The sequence below is a fragment of the Podarcis erhardii genome (assembly GCF_964252035.2).
Source record: "Podarcis erhardii genome assembly, chromosome: 9".
Taxonomy (NCBI): Eukaryota; Metazoa; Chordata; class Lepidosauria; order Squamata; family Lacertidae; genus Podarcis; species Podarcis erhardii.
Genome location: NC_138512.1, coordinates 1,869,017 through 1,881,211, shown reverse-complemented (window position 1 = coordinate 1,881,211; position 12,195 = coordinate 1,869,017). Strand labels below are relative to the sequence as shown.

Genomic DNA, 12,195 nt, shown 5'->3' with positions numbered 1-12,195 from the left:
CGCCTTGGCTGTAAGCCCTCCAAGCAATACAACAACAACAAAAGCTGATCACTTGGCACACCACCCATCTCAGTTAAAAGCGCAGTGAGTTAGAGAAGGGGTGGTAAAATAGATATGTCCAGGTCACAGTTCCTCAACCTGGTGCCCTGCATGTTTTTCTGGGCTGCAACTCCACCTCATCTCTTACCACTGACCACCAGGGATTATTGGGGTTGGAGTGCAGTAGCAACTGCAGGGCACCAGGTGAGGAAAGACTGCTTTCGTCACTTCTGAAGGAAGTTGAGGGACTGAAGAATTGAATATTTGGTGGCAAGGAGCTCCACAGATAAAAGGAGGTCAAAGAAAACAGACAGGGACTTCCGGGTTAGCGCGAACGGCTAATGGCGGATTCCCTCCGAGCTCCGGAGGGAATCGGCTCTGCTGAGGACGGGTCTTGCCGTGCCGGCGACACGGGGACCCTCAGAAACCGCAGGCGCGGAAGCCTGCGGACTTGGTGACTCGGTGGGCACCTTAAGCGCCCTCCCCGACCCACGAAGAGCCTTTTTAAAGGCTGCGGAGAGGGTACGGAGAGTGGCGTGGTGCTGAGAGTAGACCGCTACCTCAGTAGAGCGAAGCCGCAAGCCATGGCCGGAGAGCGCTGACTTTCTTCCCAAAATTTGGACTGGATAACAAAGGACCCGTGAGTAGTGGAATTTGGACTTTAAAAATTTTATCCTGTGAATTCGGCACGATCGGGGGATGTGTTAAAGGGAAGTCCGCACCCCCTCTACTTATAGACATTTCAAAGCAAGGAACGGAGAATTAAGGCGGAATGAATACTGTTTTGAGGATTTAAAAGTTTCTCACAAATTTGATAGAACAAGATTTTTGTGCTGGAGAGAAAGGGAATTTGGAACTTTGTGTGTATCCCCCCCAAAAAACCCGGGAGTGTCCTATTTGGGTCCCGGAGGAAGAAGTGAAAGGAGTTTGACAGCTGTCAAAGAAGCTGTCAAACGGGCGGACAAAGTAAAGAATTTTGCTATTTAATAACTCGTGGAATTAAAGCTGATACATTTGGACTGAGGCGATTGGAAACAAAGTATTGATAACAACAAAGTAACAGATTATTGGAAAAGGACTACTAAATAACTGAAAGCCCCCTAGGGGGAATTAGTGACATTACAATGGCTGCAGAGGGAAAATTACTGGCGGAGATAGAAAAAATGTCTTTTCTCGTGGGAATCCTGCAGGAGCAGAGTATGGCTTTGAGTAAAGTTTTTATGACCTTGAATCCTGAAACAAACAACTCTGCTGAATGCACAAAGGAGATGCACGATAAAAATTCTGCAGCTGAGCAGGAAGAGATGCCTTTGGAATTGACAGAGAAAAAAGAAGGAGCTCAGACACTACAAGTGGAAAATATCAACCAGAAATCTGCAGCGTTAGAGTATGAGCAAGAAGACCTCTGGATTACAGATCTGCGAAAGATGAGAAAGAAGAAGAGAGAAGCCCCTGGAGTACTTGGAATATTAAAACTAGAAAGAACAAAGCAATATGATTGGGACTTTTCTCTTGAGTATGGAAAACTAGATGGTCTTTCGCAGCAAACACTCTTCAACATTCTGAATGAAAGAAAATATGATCTGACTCTGACTGAACTCCTTCGGGGTCTTAGGACCATCAAAGAGGACTACCAATATAGCTGGCAGAGAGGGACTGACAGAGAATCAGACGCCTCGGACGTGAGGAATCCGGGCTAGAAATATTTTTTGTTTGTTTTCTGGACATTTGTCTAGGAAGGGACAGAAACCGGGGCAGGGGGGGGAGAGAATAGAATTATAAAATGTTATGTTTTGTTTTACTTGGTCAATGTGACCTATAATTAATATAATAAAGGGAAAATTTGTGAAGGGGAAGTTAGATCGACCTTAAAAAAAAAAAGAAATTAATGATTATAAGAGAATTGGATAGTTGAATACAGATAAACAAAAGATTTTAATTTTTAAAAGCAATGTGAATATCTTTAAGAGGTTAGGTAAGAACTTGCTGAATTAATTTTGGAATTGGGATGTAAGAGGAGGGGGTGGGGGGAAGTCAATGAAAGTGGGTAAAGAAACTTAGGGTATGTAATTGTATTTGTGTGTTTGTTTGTTTTTGTCTTTGTGTGTGTGTCTGTTGTTATAAAATGTAAAAACCCAATAAAAATTATTTAAAAAAAAAAAAACAAAGAAAACAGACAGAGGCATGAGGCAGCAGATGACCGTGCATAGTAAGTCACACAAGGAGCCCCGAACCAGCTCAACCCATGAACCCGGCACTTGAGAATACAGCAGGCAATAATTCCAATGATCAGCATAGGAACTGAGGCAAAGTTTGTCTGCTCTTTGCCTAACTTTGCCCACATGAGATTCAGGGATAGTTAGAATTGTTCATGAATTGAGGAAAAACATATTGTGTGAACTAGCTGCAATTTCTATCTGAGACAGGGAGTGGGTGTCTTCCAGAGACTGCTGAACTTGATGGGTAAGGACTCTGCCTCGATCTCCCCATCATTTTGTTGATAAAAGACAGATCTGTGAGGGACTGGAAAGGATCCATTCTTCACAATGCTTTCAAAAAGCCTTTCAAATATAAACAGTGTGATTCCTGTTGTTTATAAAACTGTGGCAAATGGCCACACCAGATTTTAAGATGCATTAAAATACTTGTTGTGACATGTTCTTTATTATGTATTTTGTATTCTCATTTTGTATTTTTCTGTTGTGAACCGGCCTGGGATCTTTGGATGAAGGGTGGTATACAAATTTAAATAAATAAATAAATAAATAAAGGCAATTTCTTAGGCAAACGTTAGTTCTCTTTTCATAAATAGCAACTTTCAAAATCTCTATGGTAATATATAGGTGCTTTTGTCATAGGAAAAAAACTTTCCTCACCAGAGACATGGCTACAGCACTTTCAAACAGAACATCTCATGAATAAAAACAATTTATTATGTTTAAAAGTTACTAGACCGCTAACTGCATTTGAAGGTTTATGTGAAGAGGTTAATTCAGTGAGGAGGGCACTGTTTTTGCAGCTAACAACAACCAAAAATGTAATAAAACCATCATGAACAGTTTAAAACTAGAAACGTTGACAGTATATGTGTGTGTAGAGCAGCTAAACATTGCCCATCCCTAAAAGAAAGGACATAATATGCATCACTGGTGGGGAAAATTTGATGAAGAAGTTTTAGGATTTGGTGCAAGCTAGCATAAAAGATATAAAATTAAAGTTATGACCTTTTAACAACACAACTAGGTTATAGCAATGCTTCTATAAGAAATGAATTCCGAATTTGTTTAACAGTTGCCTGATTCCTAGTAGTGCAAAATGTGAAAATCCATCAAAACATAGAAAGGGACTGGGTTAGAAAGAAAGAAAAAGGATTAGTAGTGATCAGTTAACACAGCATAGAAGGATTCAGCAGCAGGGGAAGAAATCAAATTATAGAATCACAGAATGGTATAGTTTGAAGGGGCATCTAGTCCAACCCACTTCAATGTAGGAATCACAACTAAAGAATTCCTGGTAGAAGGCCATCCAACCTCTGCTTAAAAACCTTCAGTGAAGAACAGTCCACCACCTTCCAGTTTCATGGAAGACTGGTAACTATTACCTACATATGTGGAAACTAAAACTGTGAACTAGGACAAGCCAAACAAGTTAAGATCCTAAAATATGGCCATAGTAGACATACAACTTACCATCATGTTATAACTGTCTTCTACATCAACTGGTTCATTTATCACATTTTTTGCTGACCCCATGAAGTCATCATAGCTGTTTAATATAAAAGAGAAACATTTAATATTCAAGTCACAAGCATCAGGAATTCCTAAAGTTGCAAAGTCAACTAACATTTACACCCAGGCACCAAATTCAATTATACTGCTAGTGAACCACAGTTTGCTGGCCTAGCAGATAATTCCTTAGACTAGTCACACTGACCGCCATGCTAGCAAGACTATGGTATTAGACTAACAATGATGGGGCACTACGCTGCTGTTACAGAGACAAACATGAATGAACAATGCATTTTATTCATTAACAACCAGAGTAATCACCACTAGAAAACTACAACTTGGGGAAGCATAGATATAAGAAGATTGCAATCAAATAAGCATCATGTTTCAATTCTTACATTTAAAATATCCATGACAATGTCCCACATTCATAACACTGCCCTAAGCCACCTTTAGGTAAAGGTAAAGGGACCCCTGACTGTTAGCTCCAGTCGTGGCCGACTCTGGGGTTGCGGCGCTCATCTCGCTTTATTGGCCGAGGGAACCGGCGTACAGCTTCCGGGTCATGTGGCCAGCATGACTAAGCCGCTTCTGGCGAACCAGAGGAGCACAGAAACGCCGTTTACCTTCCCGCCGGAGCGGTACCTATTTATCTACTTGCACTTTGACGTGCTTTTGAACTGCTAGGTTGGCAGGAGCAGGGACCGAGCAACGGGAGCTCACCCCGTCACAGGGATTCGAACCGCCGACCTTCTGATTGGCAAGTCCTAGGCTCAGTGGTTTAACCCACAGAGCCACCTGCGTCCCTTATAAGCCACCTTTAAACCAGGATTAATACTGTCATGTCTTGAGAACAAACCACTCTATTCTTCTCACATTTTAGTTGCTTCTATAACTGAACAGGATTTAAAAATATTTCTCCTTGCATGGTATGATTTTATCGGAAGAAACTCCTAATATGCAAATAGACAACCAAGGATAAATCAAGAGGTGGTAGCTATCTGTATGAAAGGTAAGAGGAGGACCTTCAATTCTATTAATGGGAAAAGATCGTCAATTGTGGTGGTGCTGAGTACAACATACCTAGCAATACCCTTAAACAAACTAGTCACCTCAACTCTTTATTATAATAATTATTTTGCTTTACATCTTATTGTTTCTATTTCCCACACCCTCATGACATTAGGCCTAAGTCATCCCTTCTGGAATAAGTGGGATTTACCAAACTTTTCCAACTCTTTTCTCTTAGGGGCTGTTGTTGATTCCAGAATGGATACAACAATGAGATCTATTGTTGAATTTAATTTATGCTAATTTACATTTCTGAAAACTTAATGTATAAAACAAAACAACATGGGTCAACGTGGGTCAAGGATGCTGCTAAAACGTCAGGTTTTCAAAGCTGCAACTGCAATAAGCACTAGGTTGTGTACAAAAATCCTACACCGAATGTAAATTGCTGTTTTCCTGCTGACTACCATTATTTCCTTGGCACACTCAAAAACAGTAAGATTGCTTTATCTTGGACTTTTCTTGGTGCAAAAACACACAACGAAATGGAAAGCAAAACACTAAATCCTAGTTCCATAGAAGCAACAAAACACCTCATTTTGCTCAAGAGATATATATTTGAATCATTCAACTTGGTGCAACAGACGGAACCATACAAGCAAACACAAATTTGGCCTTCATTTTTTTTTCATTTTTCCTCCAATGAACTGAAGAGGACACATAGCTGCTCAATTCACAACGTGCATCAGACGAAACAGGCTTTTGCCTATGAAAGCACATGCCATGGAGCAGCTCAAACACGAGGCAGGAGAAGCCCACTGGGGAGGGGACAGCCAAGAATGAGAGCATGTCCAGAATTTGACACACTGATTGCAGCCGTCACAGCTTTATCCCATTATCCCTCCTCTGGTGGAAAGGAGCTAAGGTGGCACTATTACCTGAAAGCACCACACTAGAAAACCCGCATCATCTTTCAGACTCTTTTTGGCCAACAGTCTTCAATACTAGCATCACAGTGCCAATCTACAATAAAACAGCAACTCAGAAAGGATATTGTTGAGCTGGAAAGCCCTGAGAAAGGGGCAGCCAAAATAACCAAGGAGCTAGAACAACTCCCCTATGTGGAAAGGTTACTACTGGGGCTTTTTAGCTGAGAGAAAAGATCAGTTAGTCCTTTTTCACACAGCGCATAGTTAAACTATGGCATCACTACCACAGGATAAAGTGTTGGCCACAAACTTTGATGGCTTTAAGATGGGGTTAGACAGATTTCTGGAGGATAAAGCTATCAATTACTACTACCCAGGATGGCTGTGTACCACCTCCAGTATTGGAAGTGGCATGCCTCTGGGTATCAGTTGTTGGGAATCACAAGTCAGGAGAGTGGTCTTCCACTCAGGTCTGTCTTTCTTCCACAACCTTTATATATAGCTTTATTGTAATAAAATGTCTAAGCAGTTTACAAAAATCAACTTGATGCTGAACTAGATGGGCCTCTGGTATGATCCAGCAGGGGTCTCCTAACATTCTTAAGATGCTGCCAGACTCTCAGATTAGCCAGGGTCTTTGAAAAGAACTGGTTAATCTAGGAAGCTGTAGAAGCGCCTCCCAGGATAATCTCCCACCAGACGAGACAGAAGAGAGAGTGGCAATGCAGGTGCATCAAGTGGAAGGCTGAGCTGCAGAAGGTGACAAGGCATGGGAGCAAGGAGACAGTGCCTGTGACCACTGCTAAAAACATGCAAGGAGCAAGGGGAGGGGCTGAGGGGGTGGGAGGCGGAAGAGGCTGACCAAGATGTATGAGGGAGGGTGCCGTGCAACAAAACATCTAATGCCTCCCTAGTCATGCCATGATGAACTAATACAAACTTTTAAGTGCCACAGCACTGTCTATAGGAGGAAGAGGGAAAGTGCTGTTCATACCATGAAAGGCAAAGTTATGTCCGTTATGGGACTTTTAGTCCAGATAAAGTGTGCAGCCACTTTTGGAGAAAGAAAGAAAATATATACATATCAAGTTATGGAATGAAAACATTTAGTGTGTTCCCAACCCACCCCCTCAGGTAGGCATTGCTTATGTGCAAAGAATCAGTAGTGCCTCAATAACAATAACAAAGGTATTAGCATTTTTTTAAAAAAAGAATGGGGAGCGTGCAGAACAGTATTCCTCAGCAACTCAATTATCCTGGCTTCAACCACCACCTTCAGCACCTTTCCTCCAGCAGCAACTGAGTCTGAAAGTACCAGAGGCCGCTGGAAGAATCAGTCCAAAAATCACACAACCATTTCAAGCATTTTAATGATCACTCTGGAATCTCCTTCTGCTTCAGTTAATGCACATTTATCACGATTCACAAATTACACTTCCCGCATTTTAGCTGGAGAGGTTGTGGTGATATGTAATGCAAGGAAACGGTTCCATATTGTCTACCTAGGATAATGAACATACTGTTCTGCAGCTGGTAAGAAATGCAATCCCATGATGACATGTTTGGTGACGGTGTAACAGGGCATAAGCTCCTTTTCTGTGTTACCTACTCTCCCTCCAGTTGCTTCATCATTCCTTTTTTCAATAAAATTGGCAGGCAGGACTGCGGAGGGAGAAGATGTACCTTTTATCAGTACAGGTTTCCCTTCTGGAGGAAATTTACAAAACCCTTACCAATTTCACCAATGCCTTAAGTGCGTTTCTTCTGAAAACACTGTTTATTAAGGGGACAGCTACATGGACCAGAAATGGAAGCGTGTATACACTTTTTTTGATTAAAAAGAATGACATGGCTTTCACTCAGCTGTGACCATTTAATGAAAAATCACAGAGTGTGGGAAGGTGAGTGAAACGCTTGTTCACATACACTGTGGAACATAGAAAAGCAGGAGGAACTGGGTAAAGGAGGCATGTCATGGCTATCAACCAGAACCAAAGTCCTATTGTTCCTCGGTCATTTTTGGTTCCACAGACTTACAAGGCTGCCCCTCTGAAATATGCCCCTATTGCTTATGACACCCCCGGCATTCATCCAAGAAGCCCACTGCGCCTTAAAAGCACGACGTGCCTGTCATGTCTTAACCGCCCACAACTGGATGAACCAGGGGTCAGCAACCTTTTTCAGCTGTGGGCCGCTCCACGACCCTCAGACCATGTGGTGAGATGGACTGTATTTTTTTGGGGGGGGGGGATGAACGAATTCCTATGCCCCACAAATAAGCCAGAGATGCATTTTAAATAAAAGCACACATTCTACTCGTGCAAAAACACGCTGGTTCCCGGGCCGTCCGCGGGTCGGACTGAGGCGGCGAGTGGGCTGCCTCGGGCCCCCGGGCCTTAGGTTGCCTACTCCTGGGATAGACCGTGTCCGCAATGCTCTTCGGTTAGTGTTTAAGGCGCCCGAGGGCGACCCCTCCTCCCGGCCTCGCCACCTGCGCTTGGGCCTCTCTTGCTCGCGCCACACGCAGAGGCGAAGGGGCCCCCCGGCCTCTCCGGGAGGCGGCCCCGAGGCAGCGGGGGGGTTGGGCTGCCCCCACTCTTCCTTCTCCGTTTTTCCGAAGGGAGACGGGGAAGGCAAGGCCGGAGTCCTCCTCCTCCTCCCGCCTCTGGGCCTCAGCTGCCGGGCTGAGGCGGCGGGCGAGGCCCAGCGGCGCAGCCCTCCCGGGGCGGCCCGGCAGAGGGACCGGCGCGCCGCCATCTTGCTTCCCGCCCCTCCGACTCCGCCCGCCCCTGCGGCGCCGCGGGGCCACTTACACGCGCCTCCTCGCCGCGCCGTTCCGCCTGCGTGCGTCCCGCCGCTGTGACGTCATCTCGTCCCGCCGGTTGCCGGTGCGGCGACGAAAGGCGCTCGCGGGGCAAGCGCCTGCCCCTCCCCCCGGCTCGAGGGGAGCCGACTGAGCGTGCGCGGCGAGCTCTGCGCGTGCTCCGTGGGGCTGCCGAAGCCGCCTCGGACTTTGCTTTCCCGCTCTCCTTTGCCCACTTCTGCCCCCACGGAGCGTGCGCGGCTGGTTTTCCGGGCATGCGCGGCAGCGTCGCCCGAAGGCGCGCGCCCGCCACTTCGCCGCACGAGGGAGAAGCAGGCGGGAAAGCCGGGGCTGGGGCCCCGGGGGCCGAGCTCTCCTCCCCTCGCCGCTCCGGGCCAAGGGCTGGCGGGCTCGGCGGGGCGGGGCGCTGCCCGGAGGAGCGCCAGGATGAGGCCCCGGCCCCGCAGTGGCGTGCTCCGGTGCCCCGGGATCCCTCCCTCGCGGGACCGCCCTTCGACTTGGCAGGCAGAGCCACCAGGGCCAGTGGCCAGGCAGGCCAGGCCTCCTTCGAAGCCCTCCGGGTTGGCGGCCGTCCCCGCCTCTTGCCGGAGCGACTCCCCACAGCCCGCGCTGCCGGAATCGGGGGTCTCCGCCCATTAACAGAGGGCTCTTGGGAGCCAGTGTGGGGCAGTGGTTCAGAGGAGGAGGACTCGTAGTCTGGGGAACCGGGTTCGCTTCCCCGCTCCTCCACCTGCAGCTGCTGGGGGACCTCGGGCCAGTCCCACTTCTCGGAAGTCTCTCAGCCCCACTCACCTCCCAGAGTGTTTGTTGTGGGGCAGAAAGGGAAAGGAGAATGTGAGCCGCTTGGAGACTCCTGAAGGGGAGTGAGAAAGCAGGATAGCAAATCCAAACTCCTCTTTTTCTTCTCTTACCTGGAAGGAGGGAAAGGCGTGGAAGGCCAGGAGGAGGCGCCGCCGCTGCTTCATCAATCTCTCGAGCTGATTGCCCCTCGCGCTCAGGAGCAACAGCCATTTGACTTTGGGACCCGTGGCAGCAGCAATGGCGGCATGGAGTGGAAAGGGGAGGGTTCAATGGGTTACCATGGGGTGGGCGAGTGCTGCAAGCAGGGGGGCAGTCTCTACTATACCCATGTTTGTAATGTGATCAGGGGGGTCAGAAGGAAAGGAAATGCAAGGACAGATAGTGGCAATTATAGCTAGAAGAATGTGTGCAAAATAAGTACAGTGTCTCTTGCAAAAACAGTAATAGGTGACAAAACAGTTACAGATAGGTAGCCGTGTTGGTCTGCCATGGTCAAAACAAAATAAAAAAATTCCTTCCAGTAGCACCTTAAAGACCAACTGAGTTAGTTCTAGGTATGAGCTTTCGTGTGCATGCACGAAAGCTCATACCTAGAACTAACTCAGTTGGTCTTTAAGGTGCTACTGGAAGGAATTTTTTTATTTTGTTTTGACCATGGCAGACCAACACGGCTACCTATCTGTAACTGGAACTATGGAAGGCACCACATTGAGCCGCATGAAATGGAAGTCCATCAACCTCACTGTGTATCTGAAGAAGTGTGCATGCACACGAAAGCTCATACCTAGAACTAACTCAGTTGGTCTTTAAGGTGCTACTGGAAGGTGACAAAACAATCAACTTGGCATCTTTAAAAAAGGCATTTCCTCTTCACTCACACAGGAGGCAATGCTTCTTCCAAACGGCACCTCCAGTTTTATTAAGCAACCAAAATTTATTTAATTAGCTGACAGCTGTAAAGAGTAGGTTTTCTGTTTATCACAAACAAGGCAACCCTTCTTATTGCTAGGATCATCAGTGCTTTAGGGTACGCATTCCCCTAAACATTTTGTGAATCTTTGTACTTTTTTCTTGAGCCAAAATGACAGTATCCCTAAACATTTTTTAAGAAAAAAAGCACTGGCTAAGATCACTTTTCAAACTTTAGGTTTCCATGTAATTGGGAGGAATGCAAATTCGGTTTTGTCATTTGCTGACATTTTCCTCCAACACGTAAATCTGCCTCATTGTTCTCACCCATCTGACTCCTGCCAGTACTTCATGCATTCCCACTCATGTTAGTGTCAAAAGAACCAGGAAAAGCATGAGCTCTAGAAAATTCAATACAGTGTTAAGAGAACAACAAACGAGCATTGTACCCTTGTAAGATCATTGGACTATTTTAGAATTTATGAATGCTAACGTTAAAAATTCACAAAACAGATCTTGGCTTACCTGCTAAGGATGGCTGTAAAGAGGAAAGTTGCTTTTGTTGCTAAGGAGATCTTGTTGAGCTTTGAGTAAACAAAGACAGCTTGAAAAGGCATTCAGTGTGAAAACACTGTTGCTTGCATCTTCTGACATTTCTTGGCTTAAAACTGGTTTTGTGCTACCTGATTTTGCTATCCACCTTTCAAGTACAAATTCTAATGCAGATGGTACATAAAAGTATTTATTGTCATCCTCGGAAGGGCTGCAGCTCAGTAGAAGAACATCTATTTTGCATGCAGAAGGTTCCAGGTTGTTAATTGTTGCTAATTAAATTTGAAGATTCATGTTCAACTTCTAGCATCTGTTGCCGCTCACTGTAGGCAGTACTGAGCTAGATGGGGCGATGGTCTAACCCAGGACGGGGGGTGGATTTTAAAGGGGTGGGCATCCAGGAAAAAAGGTCAGCAATCCCGCCCACCATTGGACTCACCTTGGGAGAGTACTTGGAGGTGCAGGGATAACGTTCAGCAGCCTTGGGAGACTGGATACATTGGTGGGGGGAGCATTTGGAGGTGCAGGGAGAGTGCGTTTTGATTCTGCACTGGTACCTCAGTTTTCAAACAATCCGTTCCGGAAGACTGTTCAAGTTCCGAAACGGTCAAAAACTCAAAATGGAAACCGTGTTTCCTGTTCGACTTCTGAGGCGCATTCAAACACCGAAGCATTTACTTCCGGGTTTTCAGCGTTCAAGTTCCGAAACGTTTGTCAATGGAGACGTTCGAAAACCAAGGTACCACTGTACATGGGTTTAGCTTCACATGCTATCCCTGGAACATAATCCTGGCGTAAGTTGAGAGTCAGCTCTAACAATTACTTCATCACTAAAATACTTTGAGTCAAGTCATTGTTTATAACTATAGATGACAATATTGAAATCAGAAAAGTAAGTAACTCCTGTGCTGTCTGCACTGCTGACTCGAGGCAAGAGCTGAAGTGGCAGGGTTTTTTTTTTTAATCCTCACAACAACTCTCTGAGTTGAGAGGTCCTAGAGCATGTTTCATAAAGATTTGAACCTGGGATCACATCCCCACCATGCTCTGTAAAGGCACATACCACTCTGACATGACTAGTTTGCAGACCAGAAATATCTTCTAGGCTTTGTATTAGGAAGCCAATTGCTCCCATGATGTAGAAGAGGCATTGAGATCCAGAACTGCTTTAGCCTTCAAAGTGTAGGCAGTGTTTTCCCTAAAAACAGTCTTGTCGCAGACCATTTTTTTCTTCATTCAAACCCATCACCCTCCAACTGATCCATCTAAGGCTATACTGAGCTGCAAAGTCTGCGGAAGGAAGCATGAAGTGCTCCAAAATCTCCTGGTAGAAGGCTGCGTTGACCCTGGACTTAATAAAGCACAGTGGACCAACACCAGCTGATGACATGGCTCCCCAAAT

General features: G+C 45.7%; 1 protein-coding gene across 1 annotated transcript in view; it reads right to left on the bottom strand.

Moving 5' to 3' along the window:
- Positions 1-8,672, bottom strand: part of SCAPER (S-phase cyclin A associated protein in the ER) — a 216,213-nt gene extending 207,541 nt beyond the window's left edge. Inside the window, exons 1-2 of the mRNA XM_081876511.1 lie at positions 8,521-8,672; positions 3,729-3,804 (exon numbers count right to left, since the gene is read on the bottom strand). Of these exons, the coding sequence (XP_081732637.1) occupies positions 3,729-3,804; positions 8,521-8,576 (132 nt within the window). The 5' untranslated portion in view covers positions 8,577-8,672. The remainder of the gene's footprint in view (positions 1-3,728; positions 3,805-8,520) is intronic.
- Positions 8,673-12,195: the final 3,523 nt, after the last annotated feature.